Source organism: Dasypus novemcinctus, chromosome 3 (assembly GCF_030445035.2).
Source record: "Dasypus novemcinctus isolate mDasNov1 chromosome 3, mDasNov1.1.hap2, whole genome shotgun sequence".
Classification (NCBI taxonomy): Eukaryota; Metazoa; Chordata; class Mammalia; order Cingulata; family Dasypodidae; genus Dasypus; species Dasypus novemcinctus.
In genome coordinates, this window is record NC_080675.1 from 125680382 (window position 1) to 125697217 (window position 16836).

General features: G+C 50.4%; 1 protein-coding gene across 1 annotated transcript in view; it reads right to left on the reverse strand.

Moving 5' to 3' along the window:
* Positions 1–16452, reverse strand: part of ONECUT1 (one cut homeobox 1) — a 38333-nt gene extending 21881 nt beyond the window's left edge. Inside the window, exon 1 of the mRNA XM_004483501.3 lies at positions 14946–16452. Coding sequence (XP_004483558.1) covers positions 14946–16050 — 1105 coding nt within the window. The 5' untranslated portion in view covers positions 16051–16452. The remainder of the gene's footprint in view (positions 1–14945) is intronic.
* Positions 16453–16836: the final 384 nt, after the last annotated feature.

The following is a 16836-nucleotide window of genomic DNA, read 5'->3' on the forward strand; positions in this document are numbered from 1 at the left end:
GGGCAGTAAGCTTTTTGAACACTAAAGTCAAGGCCTCCTCCATCTTGATGTTTTTTGACAGCTGAATGACTAAAGCGGAGGGGAGGGAGCTAAGACTGGCAACCATCCCCTGTGGCAAGTGAGGGCATTTCCGCCCACAGAGAGAAAAGCTGGGGTTCAGGGCTCGCTTTCTTCCTGATTATCCACCCAGGCTGGCACCAGCAGATGAAACAAAGAACCAGGGGTTCTTTTCATGTTTGCAATGATTCCAAATAAAAAAGTTTTTTAAAAAATCATGCTTTTGTAAAATATTTAATGACATTAAGATGCATCTTCATTATAGATAAAATAAAAATAAAAATTTTAAACGCAATTTACAGATGTAGCTAGAAAGTAACCAACATATAAACAGGTTAAGGAATTATGATGAGTTAGGGAAATATGGATACCTGGCATTTTGTTTTATTTATAATGTTCCATATCTTCCAAAATTCCTACAGTGAGCATGTATTACTTTAATAATCAGAGAAACTATATTTTGAAAGAGGAAGACAGTTAAACATCCGGTAAAGCTTTATGAACTGGGCAGCACCTTGCTGGGCACGTAAATATATTTCTTGATAGGTAATTGTGGATCAGCCAAAAAGAGCAGAATTAAAGGAAGCAAGAGCCATTTACTATTTTCCTTAGAAAGTTATTGCCTGGGAGATGGAAAAGGTCCTTGGTTATTTTCCAAGAGGGATACACATACACACACACCCACGTGCCCACATGCTGGTGCACTTGAAAAGACTAGATAAGAAATTGGTAACAGGTGTTGCTTTGGAGGAGGGGACTGGGTAGCTAGGGAATAGGTTGGAGGGACAATGTTACCTCTGCATACCTTTTGAAGCTGTTTAACATAAAAAAAAAGATGTACATGTAGTAGGTATTCAAAAACAAGCGTTTAGTAATTTAAAACAATTCTTTTTTAAAAATTGGGGCTCATAGGGGCAACCATGAAAATAAGTAGCTTAGAGAAAAACAAAACGTGCTTTCTTATGAGAATATGCTTGACTTCAGGATATTTAGCTCCCATCGTCAATGGATTTGAAAGCAATTAAAAGCAAGAGCTGCCAGCACTGGCCTGCCCGTCTTTTGGAGCACACTTTCAGGTCTCCACCCTGGTGGGCAACCCCTCTCCTGTTGTCTTTGTAGACAGAAGGCTCCCGACTACCTACTGTTGCTGGGGATGACTTTTGTTTCTCTAGCAGCAGGGATGGATTTGGGCTGTCCCTTTCACTGGTTTTCAGGCAGCTGACTTGAATGGAGTGTCCTTCATTGCCCACCAACACTGAGAAGTGAAAGTCAGGCCGGAAGGACTGACCCACGATCTTCTCTTCATTAGTCTCATGCCAACATCTCTCACTTCCCCTTTTAGTGACATGATTCGGTGAGGTAGAGATGATCTACCTGATTTTACATCTCAAGTCTGTACAGAGACCAGAGAGCCTTCCTACCCTGTGAACAAGCTTGAGGAGAGTGGATGTAGTTTAAGTGGTTGAGCAACTGTTACCCATGTATGAGGTCCTGGTTCAATCCCCAGTACCTCCTAAAAACAAAACAAAACAAACAAAAAGACCAACTTTCACTGGGGAGTGGATTTAGCTCAGTGGTTGAGCTCCTGCTTCCCATGTACGAAGTCCCAGGTCTGATCTCCAGTACCTCCTAAAAAAAAAATAAGGAACAAGCTTGACAGTGTGGATTATGCTGGCTGGCTCTCTATCTTTATATCAACATAGCCATTCTTTAGTTAAAGGTATATCTAGGCACCTGGCTTCCCAGGAGTCTTTTATTTTTACCCCATCCCACAATGTCCTCTTAATTTTACTTTGGAAATATCTCTCAGTTTGGCCCACCCCTTCTCTCCACCTCTGCTGACAATGGCATACAATCAGATCCTCCTAATCTATTGCCATCCTAGCTAGGCTCCTGCTATGTCTTCTATTCAGATCTCCTACTCAAGCTACCAGTTTGCTTTAAAAATCACAAGTCTGATCATTTCACTCCATGACACATCACCCATCCTTTAGGTCCTGCTCCTGGGCCCCAAGCCCTCTGCCCTGCACATCCACACAAGGTCCTCTGTGATCTTGCCCTGCTTTTTCCCCTCATTTCCTTTCCTGCTCCCATGGAACTCTCTTCCTACCTGGATCATAGCACTGGTCAGAGACATTATAAATCTTCATTTACTTGTGCATTCCCTCCCTGTGAGCTCCTCTGGGATATGCCAGCTTCATTCATCTTTTAAGCCCTAGCACTTGGCTCACAGGAAGTGCCCAGTTGTTTGGGGAATGAAGGAAAGTTGACTTTTTTTTTTTTGAGGTACCTGGAATCTCATATGCGGGAAGTCGGTGCTCAACCCCTGAGCCACATCGGCTCCCCTGAGTTGTTTTTTTCATTTGTTTGCTTGTTGCTTTTTGTTGTTTTGTTTTTAGGAGGCACTGGGAACTGAACGTGGGTCCCCCTGTGGGAAGCAGGCACTCAACTGCTTGAGCCACATCTGCTCCCTGAAAATTGATCTTCTGAATGGTATTCCATGACCCATAACATTGCTTCTCAGACATTACTGTGTACATGAATCTCCCGGGGATCTTGTTAAAATGCAGATGCAGATTCAGTAAATCCGGGGTCAGACCTGAAAGTCTGCATTTCTTCCAAGTTCCTAGGTGAGGCTGATGCTGCTGTCTGGGAACCAGGTTATGAGTAGCAAGGACCTAAGACCAGTGATAATATTTACATGTGGAAACAATTATTCTTAAAGGAAACTTGACTCTTGAGTGAACTTGTGGTATACAAAGCTACAGAGCTATGGGTTGTTCCAGAAAGAAAGGTAAAACAAAAACCATCACACAAAAAATCAGGGGCGAAAATAGAGGTTATTTTCTCATAAATCCTCAAGATGGTAATTCTCAACTTGGAGTTAGAATTACCTAGAGGCCTTTTATTCTCCTTCACCTCTCCCCCACCAATCTGATTTCCTCCTCTAGAGGAATATGATCCCCTTGCACACTCCTCCCTGGCTACTGAAAACCACAGCCTTGGAGAACTCCTGTCATTGATGGGAATGTGCCTTATCATTCCGCTGTGCTGGAGAGGAGACAAGCTTCCACTATATAGTAATTCAGAGCCAAGAAATCTTCCTGTGAAGGGGTTTCGGCACGCCTACACCCCCACCCCCAATGCTGTTGTTCCCTCTGCCTGGAAGTCTCTTTCTCCAGCTCTGACCCAAGTTCCACTCAGCCTCCAGATCCTCAGTTAATTATCAGTTCACCATCACCTTCTTCTTAGCACAAAAACAACTCAAAGGAAGTATCTGAGTAGCTGTTCATCCACCTTGCCCACTTGCCTGTGGGTTCCCAGGGAGTAAGGAGCTAAGCCTGCTCTTCTCTCTGGCCCCGAACTAAGCACAGTCTGAGATAGCAGGTGCTCAAATGAATGAAGAAACAAACCCTGCTTTCCATAGCTAGTGGACTTTCCTCTTTCATTTCTTATGCCCTGTCCACAATTGGCCCAAGTTCCTGAAATCTGTAATTCTGAAAAGGGCTGGCATTTAGGACAGAGCTTGGAACAATGCTTACAGGACAATACAAAATGTTTTGGCTCTTGTTTGGACCAGATTTTGGGACACCCAAATGTTAAAATTAAATGATACTTACTGTTTTGTAAGTGGTGAATATTATACAGGTAAGATAGGAAGGATAATAATAAAAAGAACACCTGTGGGGAAGCGGACTTGGCCCAGTGGTTAGGCTGTCTGTCTACCACATGGGAGGTCCACGGTTCAAACCCTGGGCCTCCTTGACCTGTGTGGAGCTGGCCCATGTGCAGTGCTGATGCGTGCAAGGAGTGCCGTGCCCCACAGGGGTTTCCCCCGCATAGGGGAGCCCTACCTGCAAGGAGGGTGCCCCGTAAGGAGAGCCACCCAGCGCGAAAGAAAGTGCAAGAATGGTGCTGCACACATGGAGAGCTGATACAACAAGATGACTCAACAAAAAGAAACACAGATTCCTGTGCCACTGACAACAACAGAAGTGGACAAAGAAGACGACGTAGCAAATAGACACAGAGAACAGACAACCCGGGTTCGGCAGGGGAGGGGGGGGATGGGAGAGAAATAAATAAATAAATCTTAAAAAAAAAAAAAAAAGAACACCTGTGAATGCCCTCCCCCCAAAGAACTAGAATACAACACTGTTGAAGCTACAAGGGTGTTCTTTTCTCCTCCTGTCTCCTTGCTTTCCTCTACCAGAGATAGCCATTCTCCTGAAAAGTATGTCTAGAGTTCACTTGTTTTTAAAAAATAATTTATGCCCCCTATTTATGTATCTCTAAACAATAAGTTGTTTAGCATTGCTTGCTTTTGGGCGTTCTAAAACAGGGGTGTGCTGGTATGGTCCTCTCTAGCTTGCTTTGTGAAAAACTCAACATTGTTTCGAAGATGCACCTATATTGTTGTGTATAGCTGTGGTTTACTGTAGAAGTTTGCATCATATGAATATATCACAATTTATCTGTTCCCTGTCGGTGGGCATTTGGGCTGTTTCCGGCTGTCTGCTCTTTGAACACAGCTGCTGCAATCTTGTATGTGTGTCCTGCAGCATTTGTGTGTTTCTCTAGAGTATATTCCGAGGAGTAGGGTTGCTGGATATGTGAGGGTTCAGGTCTATAAGAGGGTGCTAAATTATTTTTTTGAAGTGATGGGGCCATTTACATTCCCATAAGCAGAGTATAGGAGTTCCTCTGATCTGCAGCCTCCCTTTGTAGTCCTGGGACACAGGTGAGCTCACACTGGAGCCCGGTGGTGCCAGCGGCAGCACTCCTGGCTAGATGGGCTGTTCCTTCCTGAGCTCCTGACAGGAGAGCCTGGCAATCCAGGCCTTCCACCTTGTTAATCCTGATGTTGGGGACAGAGCACTAAGTTGAGATAAGAGACTAGGGTTCCAACCGGGTTCTGCCATGGAGACACAGTCAGCATAGAAGGCAATCGATCATAGGATGCGGGAGCTAGAAGGTACCCTAGGGCCAAATCCTTCATTCTACATTGAAGGAGACTGACGCCAGGAGAGGTTCAATGACTTGACAAGGTCTTGGAGTTAATTAGTGCACGAACCTGTCTCGGGGGCACTTGATTCTTAGTCCAGCATTTTTTCCCTAGTAACTTAAAATGGCATAAAATGTTTTAATAAAATTAATGACTGTAAATAGTTAAATAACTGACCAATTCATTTTTTTAAATTTATTTTTTGGTTTTTATTTTTATTTTTTTACCAATTCATTTTTTAAAGGTACTTGTTTGACTTCAGTGAATGAAACAACTGATAACATTTTCTGCTTGTGAAGTAAGCAGTTTACAATTTCCACAATTATGGCTCTCAGTATGCAAAATTAACAGCAATAAAAAATACCAGTTTCCTGGAGAATATAATCTTCACTTATTTGACTGGTTGTCCTTGTTCTTATATCATCCCCTAGGTAGATGCCAGGTACCATCATAAAAAGCCATTTTTGTGCAAAAGGCAAACTTCAAATCCGTGAGGTTTTCAATTCACCCTCCCCTTATGAGCACTCTTAATTAAGCTACCATAAGAGGCTGGGAAATGCTATCTGTGGAGATGATAGCAAAATAGCCTCAGTGACTAGATGGCTTATGGTTTTACATGTGAATGTGGGAAAATGTTAAAAAAGAGACCAATTTGCAGCTGAGATACTTAGTGCTCTTCAGCCTGTGCGTAAGAATAAAATGTGTCCTGGTTCTGAGCAGAAGAATCTATCCCCATCCATCAAAGGCGATTAAAGTGGAACTGGGGAGGGAGGAGGACTGTTTAACAGGAAGGGTGTGAAGGAAAGTGGCTTCTGAAGCTTGCAGGGGATATTTTCTCTGGAGCATTTATTTTAGGAATTCTCTTCCTTCCCCCTGCCCACCTGCCTTGCTCTCTACCCCAAGAATCCATTTACTACCTAAAAATATCTTTTGGTTTAACAATGTCTGCAGGCTGGTAATAAAAGTTTTCTGTGAGACATTTCTCTTGTAATGTCAGGATAAGACTCAGGAGCTGTTTCTTACTTTGGGGTGGGGGGTGGGGGGAGACAAGTAATTTTGCCTAGGAATGCTGACCAAACGGTACCGAGGTACTTCTTGTTCAGGTTTTCCTCCTAGCCGTCATTTTAATCAGCACTTCCCCTATATAATGAGCTTGTAGTGCCATTACATAATCACCCAGCTCACTGGATTAATGATGAAAAGAGGAACTGATTTTTCCAGTTGCATCATTTGAAGTAAATGTTAACTTTCTTTCTGAGTCCTTAGTTAACCGCATTAGTGTGACAAATATGTCTTTGTCTAGCATAAGTAATTAGAATTTAATCACTTTAACTGCATCTTAATTACCCCAAATGAATTGAAAGGACATTTAATAGCAAAGATTAAATTGCCTTAATGAACGATTTTTGTGACTCCATCAATACTTGAATTGCGTTAGCCACTTCTCTCACACGCTCGTCACCAAACCTGCAGTGAGCAAGGTGGTCACTAGATGGCGCACTTTGCTCGTTTATTTATTTAATTTTCCCCATTGATCTGTTTTAGAAGACAACAGGAAAGAAAGCAAAAAGCATATAGTTTATTGTGTTCCTCTGATAACCTCTCTTTGGGACCATGAGATCATCACCAGATGTGAAAACTAAAACAGCGATTTCAGAAACTGTCCATTCTGAGTACCCCATGGCATATGTAAACCGAGAACTGGAAACACATGGAAACATGCAGTGTTTGAAATTTTAAGTTGCCCTCTGGATGTTTGCCAACACATAGGCAATGGTTTAGTCACTTTATGATTTTTTAAGTGCAGAGTCCTAAAATATGAGTAACAGGCAAGCTTTGGATGAGCAAGACAGGGACTGGTGTGAAGCCAAGAACTGTAATTGCTGCCCAATTACAGAGTAGAACTCTGATGCCTGAAAGCATGGGAGTGTTTAAGCCCTTGGGCCCACCTCCAGGCATGTGTCCCAGTGGACCAATCCTACCCACATAGAGCACATCTACTGAGATGCGCCCTGCCCATCAATAATTGTTTAAGTGAACAAATGGATAGGGAGACTTGGGTTCCAAGTCTAGCTATCCTACTGCCTTGCATTCCCTCTGGCTGTTTCTTCAAAAGGGAGCAATAAAAAGTCTCTAATGTAAGTCTCAAGTAAAAAAGAAATGTTTCCATAAGTAACTCTGTTTGAGAGTTCCAGAGGAACGCATGTACTCTCTGGTTTCAAGACTTGTATAAGAGACTTTTTTAGATTGGGTACTCATGAGGGTGAATCAACCACTTCCAGATTCTGGGTCCACTGACCTGGAGGACCAGTTCTAGAAAGAGAAGCACAAGGTGGAGGGCGAAAGGGTTCTGGCTTTGTGTCAGGAAAGCTGAGTCCAGGGCTTTGGTGCTTTCCAGGTGTGTTACTGCAGGTAAGTTATTTAAACTCCCTGAAGACAGAAAAAGGGAAAATAATGGTAACTGACAAATAGACCAGTGGTTCCCAAACTGCAGGATATTAAAATCGTCTGAAACAACCAATCCAATGTCCACATAGAAGAGGTGGCATTGGATTGGGAAAAGTGGACATAATGGACAAAGGGTATGGGGAAAGGCAGGAAGAGATGAGAGGTGGAGGCGTATTTGGGACATGGAGCTGCCCTGGATGGTGCTTCAGAGGTAATCACCGGACATTGTAAATCCTCACAGGGCCCACTGGATGGAATAGAGGAGAGTATGGGCCATGATGTGAACCAATGTATATGAGGTGCAGAGGTGCCCAAAGATGTACTTACCAAATCCAATGGATGTGTCATGATGATGGGAACGAGTGTTGTTGGGGGGGGGGGAGAGGGGGGATGGGGGGGTGGGGTTGAATGGGACCTCACATATATATTTTTAATGTAATATTATTACAAAGTCAATAAAAAAAAAAAATCGTCTGAAAGCCTTACAAAATCTAGATGCCTAAGTCACATCCCATACTATTAAATAAGAATATCTGCAGTTGTGGCTAGGCTTCAATATTAGCTTTTTTTTTTTTAAGAGTTCTAAGTGTGAAGATTCCAATGTATAGCAAGGTTTGGGAGCCAATGGACATAAATGGTGTGTATTAAATGAGTAATACATGTGCCTAGTGTAGAACCTGACTTAAGAATATCTGCACAACAAAGTGAGCTCCTTTATCAATTGTTTTGTCAAATGTGATGGGTTCTATTCTAGGATCTGGTTCTGTCCAGCAGCTGTGTTATTAAATTGACTTACCTAAAAAAGAAGAAAACTAGAAGCTAGTTTGTTCCAATTTTATGATTATGTGGCATCTTTTGGGAGGGGTGTGTGCAGAAAATTCCATAGCAACACCCTCTGATAAATAATTTTTATGTTTCTACCAAAAAAATCAGATTGTCTTGTAATTGGTCTAGCTAGTCACCTGACCTGATTCTATCATCTCAGGAGAATAGGATTTATTAGTATTAAAATACATATGTTAAAATAAAAACCTGTACAAATCTACTGATAGGTGATAGGAACTTAACGTTGTGCACCAAACTCACTCACATTAGAAATAAGTTTTTTTTCTTTTTAGTGGACTCAATGAGGCTGGCATTTTTCATGTGGAAAAAATGCAGCTTTTACCTCCCAAAAGGTGTTTATCTAATTTAAACAAAACATAATGAAATGATATTTAACTAATATTTGTTGAACTTTTATAATGGGAAATCTATCCTTTAACAACTATGACCTCAATAAGACCCTCCTTTGGCTGCTACCCTAGGTTGAGAACCCTTCGATTTTACCCAGTGGGTGGAAATCCTGCTGTGTTAATGGGGACAGAAGTGAAACTAGGAATTTCCATTTGACTCTATCAAGACTCTTTGGTTTATTTTAAATATTAAGTTGGTGTTTAAATATTTCAGATAAGGAATTTATGAAGAGCACTGGCCACTGTCACTTGAAGGGAATGACCTCTAATTATGGGGTTTAGGACCAAGACACCTGAGAGTCTCCTTAATTCCTGGCCTTCACTGGACTTGAGGATTTTCTTTCTTAAACAAGGAAATCAGGAATAGTATTTTACTGAGATGCCCTGGAAGAACTATTTCTTCTGAGAACTTTGGGTACCAGCTTCTATTTGATTAGCTGAATTTGCCATGAATGTAGAAATGATGACATCAAAACAGTTCGTGTAACAACCTTCTTAAAGACCTCTTAGATTAGAAATGACTATAGATTTTCCCCCGCACGGATCAAAGGGACTGAATTGAACGTTTTAGCTTAATGATCCAACCCCTGTCACACCCATCGGGACGTGAATTCCGATTTTATAAGCAGGTGGGCACGCGCACTCATGCACACACAAAGCTGCCGGGGAAGGACTAAAAGATCAACCAACTGATCGACGCAGATAGATTTGATCTTTTCGACTACTTGACTGCGCCAGTACATATTCCTGGCGGGGCCTCGCACTTGCTGATAAACTTCGGAATATTAGCTGCTAGTTTTCGCTTACTCACTGTGACTTTTTAAAGACATTCTAGCCGCCTTCCAAGGCCTAAGAGAAACTCTAGGCCCGGCAACTAGGCGGTCGGCCCCTGTCCAGGGTCCTGACGCTGCGCCAACTCTCCAGGCCCGGCAGCCTCCGAACTCCTTTTCTCTCATTCCACGAAGGAGGAAACAAAGACCTAACTCAAAGCTTCAAGGCTGCCTCCGAAAGGGGAAACAAAGCAAAGGAATCGCTAATCCTCCCGGTACCATACCCCCTAGCTCCAACCTCTGACTTCAGACAGCCAAGGTCACCGTCTCTACTCTGACCCTGCTGTTCTCAAATAAAAATATGAGAGAAAAATTATAATTCGGATAGAAAATCCAAACATGCATGTTGTTTGTGGAGGTTAGATATGGAGTGTACTTTAGGGAGATGGCCATTTTGTCCTCATTGGTGGGTTAATACGAGGCATTGTTGGGGACCTAGTGGAGTCATTAGATATCCTTCTCTTCCTCCTCCACAGCCTCTTCCTATCAAAATAGTTATTGTTTCCATCTAAAATAAAAAAACGCTGCAAGCATCAAGGCCCTCTGCAGCCGGCTGGGCCACGGAGGCTTCTTCGCACCCAGCCCCTGCAGCCCGCAGGGGGCGCGCGTGACTTCTGCAGCACGCCAGTGGGGCACTGGGGGTGGGGTGGAGGGAGGTGAGGATAGTGAGTCCCAAAGGAGGGCACCACGGAGCGCAGGAGTCCAGCTCTCCATGGAGCGCCGAGGGGTCAGAGCTTGAAGATAAGCGAAGATGATTCCTGGGCTTTGAGATGCTTTGCTGATGCGACCCAACTGTGCTATTGTTGGCAAGATCCATACCAAGTGTCAGTAGCTAAGTGGCAATGATGGGGCTGGGCCTCTGGTGCCAGCTGCACCCTGGGCCCAGCGGGCTGCTCCGGCCCACTCTGGTGCCTCTAGGCCCAGTCTAAGGGGCTCACGGCTGCACCTGCTGACTGGCAGCCAGTCACTCTCCCAATAGAAGTGGAGTTTATTTGTCTAAGGCAGAGATCCTCGCTGCCCTGACACCAGGGTCGCCACAATAGCCGACCATCAGGCTTCCTTCAGCCCTAAAAACAGGTCTCCTCCACCTCAAACCAGCGGCTCTAATCTTAACCAACACACTTCTCCTAACATCCCTTCCTTTTCTCATTGGGGTGTGTGCTCACATGTGGGGACTGTACAAATGGAGGGAACTATTGTTCCACGCCCCCAAATGAACAGACATGGGCTGTTAGAAAGGAGCCATGCAGAGGCTTCTGGTAATTGTGTCCGAAAGCAAGCCCTTCAGGTTTCGCGCCTAGCTTTGGGGAAGGTTCCTAGCAGTCTCCCTGAATGTGCCTCCACCTTTTCAGCCTGGGAGGGGTCTGGGACGCCTAGGTCTCCTCTTAACGCAACCCTCCCCCTTGCAGTCCGGGCAACACTGGGAGGAGTCTGCCCCAGGCCTTCGGAAGAGCAGTTCCTGGCAGACAGCCCCCTCCCCACCGAGATGGACAAGCTCGGCAGCACTCGGCCGGCCCTTTGTTCGCACTGCTGCCGGCTGGGAGCAGCTGCGCAGTTCAAGACCTGCCACGCCGAAATGCTGGGCGCGAGGGAGCCAGCCCGCTTGGCGCCTTCTCATCCCACCCTTGGACCTGGAAACTCTTCCTGCTCTAGCATCCCACCTGCCCAGTCTTGGTCTCTCTCCCGATTTGGGAGCCTTTGGGAATTGGGCAAGTGGGGATTCCCAGAGTCCAGCATCTCACTTCTTCAGTCTGACCCCTGCGGCCCAGGGAAGCCAGGGAACAGTTGAACTGTCACCTGCGGGGATAAATATTAACTAAAAGCAAATGGATTTGCGCGGGGGCCAGTTATCAATCAACCAGGCCGCAAGGCCATTCATGGCAAACACGGCCCAGGTTGGGTCGGGCGAGACTTTCTCATGGCCGCCTCCTGGCCGGAACCCCTGCTCCCACACTCAGGCCCTTCCCCAGGTCTTTCTTTGGCAAATCCGGGGAAGAAGATAGCACAGAGCCTGGCACCCCCAGCCGGGCCCACTCACTGCCGCCGTTTGGAGGATGCTTAGCCTCCTGGTTACCCAGAGTATCCTAGCACCCAATCCCGTCCATCCTGCGGGCCTGTGAGCTTTCACCGCCTGGGTCCTCAGCGTCGCAACCAGTACTCCGTGCCTGACGCAGACTTTTCCCGCGCTAACAGCTCGGGCCGTGTAGCCAAAGCCTTGCAGAATCTTTAATTGAAAACCAATCTCAAATCTTGATAGGCGCCCACACCGGCGGGGCACCCACTCATCCGCAAAGCCCTGCCCGCCCACCTTACCGGGGACCAAGGGCAGTGTCAGCGGGTCACGCAGGGCTCTAATGCGACAGCAGCTAGGAACATGTATTGATTTTTTTTTTAAGGTAGTTAATTCGTTGAGAATTTCCTCTTGTCGCCCGTCTTCCACTAGGCGATGTAATTTTGTGACAGCAAGGCACCTCGCCAAACACTCCGCCACGTGCGGGGGCTTCTGACGCTCGTCAGCCCGCTGTGAACCCCAGCCGGCGGGACCTGTAATGGCCTGGAGAAACCACCCTCCCTCCGCGGGGCGAATGAACGGACCTCACTGACTCCCAGCCTCGCACTGGGTAGGACCCTGAGTGGGGGATCCTTGTGTGCAGCTGTGGGCAAACTGCAAGGCGCGCCTCCACGTGCGGAACTGGGGCGGGGGGGGGGGGGCAATGTCACGCAGCCATTGCTAAGGCATCCTGCTGTCCGTTTTAAGGCTCCCACGTTTAGAGCCTGCTAGAGATCATTTGGAGAGTTCAGAAAACGACCTTACCAAAAAAAAAAGTAAATTAATAACGAGGCGGCTGGTTCTTCGGTGACTTAAAGATAGGTCGAGACTTTTGCGTTTGTGACAGGATTGCTCCAATTTCCCTCCATAATGCTGTCCTCGGTGGGCACGACGCCCTCAGTTGCAGCCCTCCCCATCCTTTAATTAGGCTAAAGAACGGAAAATTGAGAGAGACAGACAGACAGACACGACGTTCCATCCGGGTCTTTGACGGAGTCCCTGATTTTCTCCTTTTTCGAGGAAAAAGGTTACGTGCCTGGGGCCATGGGCTGCTGGGTGGCTAGGCAGTAGTCCTCTTGAGGGCGGGCCCACCTGAGCCCCAGCCCAGCACCCTGCCCGCGCCTCCTGGCGCTCCTTTCCTGCGTAGGGTCCTAGGATTCGGCTCCCCGCGCGCGAGCACGGCGGCCGCCTCACCCGTCACCCCTCTGCACGCGGGGAGGTCAGAGGGCACTCGCGAAGAGAAGGGCACCAGGCCCTGTTTCTAGAGCTCAGGGGTCGGATCTGAACAAAACCTGTCAGTCGGTCCTTCCAGGAGGAGGCACTAGCCTGGGGATCAGGGGAGGAGGGCCACTTTCTAAGCTTAGCAGCCAGCGCCTGTGCAGGACGGGAAGGGGAATGGGCTTCCCTGGAGGCACTCCTCTCCATTTCCACGCCCTTCTTCCCCCCAGCCCCCTCTTTGCTCGCCAGCCTCAGTAGCAGATCCTGAAGCCGGAGCTCAGGGCTGGCGGGCACGTGTGAAGAAAAGACCCTGGCGACCTTGAGCGCCAACAAGGTGGGCAGTCAGAGCAAGGAGCAGCCCTTTCGCCCACCCCCTCTGGAATCTCAGCCGCCCGCGGGTCTCGCTTAGCCTTTGCGGGGAACACTACGGTGCTGGCACACAGGGCGAGAGGACGCGTCTTTCCATCACTCCCGATTGGAAAGGCGACAGCCCGGGATTCGCGAGAGCACCCCCTGCCCAGGAGCCCCGTAAGCCTATCCCCCTTCATCTTCCTTTCCCCCTCCCCACGCGTTGCCAGGCTAGTAAGAACCTTCACGCCAAGCCACGCTCCTGGGACTGGGCTGGAAAACGTGCCGGGGAAGAGGTTGAGCCAGCACCGAGACCCTAGAAGCGCCTCGGGTAGCGTCCCGGCCAGAGCTGCAGGTTCACCAGCTTCTGCCTCGCGCCTAGCTTCCCATTGGCCCGCACGAGGCGGGGGGAGGAGGCTCCGGCAGCTCTTTTTGATTTTAGACTGTGAAACGGCTCAGTGCCCCCGGCTCTGAGCGGATTGACTGTCCTCGTTCTCCAGGGACGAATTAATGGAGAACGATCAGTTAATTAACAAACGCTCATTCCGCCTTGTACCTTCCTCTTCGCCAGGGCTCAGGCCTGGGTGCCGGGCTGAGATGAGGGCGGGAGCGGGGACCCGCACCCAGGAGTCAATCAACTAGGCAACCTCCGCCCGGGTCTTATAAAACTGAGTCCGCCCTCGGCAGCCCTCAGCTTGGCCTCCCTAAGGGTCCTACGCCTCAGAGGGTCGCCAAATCCACCTGAAATTCCCGGTGCCGTTTGGGCTGGACTCAGCTGCCCCTCTGCCAGTCCGCAGGCCGTAGCTCTCGCACACACTGCCCCTGAGAGCCTGGGGCCGTTGACCAGGCGCGGTGTCTAAACCCTGCCGTTGAGACCTTCCGGATCGGTTCCGAAACACCCCGAGCTGAGGGATTCGGGCCCAGGAGATCCTTGCTCGCAGACACTTGGCGTCATTTACCCTCTCCCACTCTCTGCACGTGAATTCAGACGAAAAACCACTGGAAGGAACCAAACGGAAGGCAAAGTCCTAAGCGAGTCGGCAGCGAAGGTTGGAAGCTCCCTTATTTCTCTGCCTCACTCACCCGGACCTCAGCAGGGTCTGCGTCCCTCTCCGTTTCACAGCCGGTTCCACGCACGAGTTAATTGGTTTACCCCGTCTGCGCCAACACCGTGCGGCTTCGGCCCATTTTGTCCTCGCTCATCGAGTGTTGTTCCCACCGAGCCTGCCCGGCGCCAATACAGTGAGCGAGACCGGTTCAGCTAAACACAGACTGCAGCCTTCGCTTCCCGCACGCTCCAGCCCAGCGCATCGCTATTTGCCAGGGCTACTGGCAGGGAACACCCGCACGCAGTTCTCTAGGCACGTGTTGCCTCTTCTTTCCTCTCCCCAAACCCAGAATGTCCTACGGAGAAGCGGCGCACAGACCGAGTCCCGCCAGGTGCAGAGGCTTCTCTCAGGCTCGAGGCATGCAGCTTCCCGCGCTACCCCTAAGCACAGATGCGCCTCCGCAGCCGCCACGGCCGCACCGCTCAGCTCCCGGGGCTTCTCACAGCCAAGCGCGCCGACTCCTGGGGGAGGCGGTCTGCTGCCGGGAGCCCTGAGACCGCTCTTACAGACCCAACGACTCCACCTCTCGCTGAAAGGGGTGACAGATAAAGCGCGCCAAGCTCTCTCTCCTTCCCTCCCTCCTTTGGTCCCTTCAGTTTCCTGGCCTCTCATCTCTCCACGCGCCCACCTCCTTGGCCCGCTCACCTGCTAAGCGGAGTGCGGACATGCGTTGAAACTCCGGCTCCTGCAGCCACTTCCACATTCTCCGGAAGGTCTCCCGGCCGGACTTGAGTTTGCTCCAGGGTTTGGGGTTGCGTAGCAGGTCCGAGAGGGTCCCCTGGGAGCGGCAAAGCACCCTCTGCGCGAAAATGGCCTGCGGGATGCTGTAGCGCTTGAGCTCGGTGGTGATACGCTGCGCCACCTCTTTGGTATTGATCTCTTCCATTTGCCCTGAATTACTTCCGTTGCTGACCTGCGCGCCGGTCACCGAAGGGTTGGGCTCCCGGGCTGTGCCCAGGAGCTGCCCGTGGCCCTGGGCATTCAGGTGTGCGTGAGGGTGGTGCGGGGGAAGGCCGTTGATGGGCACCATGCCGGCCGAGGTGGGTGTGAGGTGCTGCTCCCCATGGCGGCCGAGCATGGCCGGGTGGTGGGCTTCGAAGCCGTTGGGGGTGAGCATCTTGTCCGCGGGCATGGCGGCGCCCGGGTGGGCGTAGTGGGGGAGCCCTTGCTGGGAGTTGTGGATGCCGCCTAGACCAGAGCCGGAGAGGGGCGAGAGGCTCTGGCCCATGCCGGCCACGTCCTTATGATAGGGGGTATAAAGGTTATTCATGGAGGCCAGACCGCGATCGTCCCGCATAAGCGTGAAGCTACCGCTCACATTGCCTGCCAGGCGCTGGTGGTGGTGCGGGTGGTGGTGGTGGTGGTGGTGGTGGTGATGGTGGGGGAACTTGTCCGAGACAGTGGAGATGGGCGGCAGCGGTTGTAGAGGGGTTAAGGTGGTGTAGGTGGTGGGCATGCTCATACCTGGGGGAGTCTCGCAGGCCATGGTCATGGTAGGGTGCAGGGGGCCTGCCAGGCTGTGTTCGGGGCCCCGGTGGTGGTGGTGGTAGTCACCGCCGCCGCCGCCGCCGTCCAGCAGGGAGGCCATGCCCATGGAGCGCGGGTGCGCTGGGGGCAGGTGGCTGCCACGGTGAGCCACCGAGCTGCGCGCGTGGGGGCTGCCGCCCAGCAGGTCGGCGGGGGCAGGCACCGGCTCATGGCTCACCCCGTGCAGCTCGCCGATCGCCTCCATGGTCAGCTGCGCGTTCATCGTGATCCGGGCGAGCGGGCGGCGGACACAACATCGATGTGGCCAGGCAGAGGCGGCGAGGGAAGCACGGAGTCCGGTCTTCACAGCGGCTGCCCGCGACTGCTGCCTCCCTTCCTTCCTCTCAGTCTGGGGCTCTGTCTGTCTCTGTGCGTCTCGCCTTCCCTCCCTTCCCACCTCCCTTCCCACCTCCCCCTCTGCGTCCTCGGCCTTTTAAAAAATATTAATTTCTAAAAAGGATCCGCGCCATTGGGCGAGCGCGGTGTCTCCCTCTTGGCGCCCCCGAACCCCTCTCGCCACTCTCCTGCTTAGGATCGTGAGGCTCCCGACTCCCCTGCCGCGGCCCCCGCGCCTGCCGCGGCTGCTGCCTGCCCGCGCGGCTCGCCAGCTTGAGCCATGGCTCGGTTACTGTTGCAGACTCTGTGGCCGCTGTGCCGCCGCCGCCGCCGCCGCCGCGGCCCGCCCTCACGCCCGCCGAGCGCAGCGAGCATGCGTGCGGCGCAGCCCCGCCCCCCTGCCCCCGCGCGCTCGGCCCGTGACATCCCGGTACAAATGAAGGAGGCGGGGGGTGGCGGGGAGTGCGCACGTCCAGAGGCGCCGGGCGGCCGGGGAGCCGCGCGCACGTGCGAAGACCCCGCGCACAGCGCGACTGGGGGCCGCTGCCACCATCCCCTGAGACGCACTCTCTGCTCGGTTCTCTGGCTCGAATGGACCCTCTCCTCTGTCTCGAGCCTCTCCCGCGGGCAGACCTCCGCGGGGGTCGCTCTGCGCTTGGAAAGCCATCCGCCC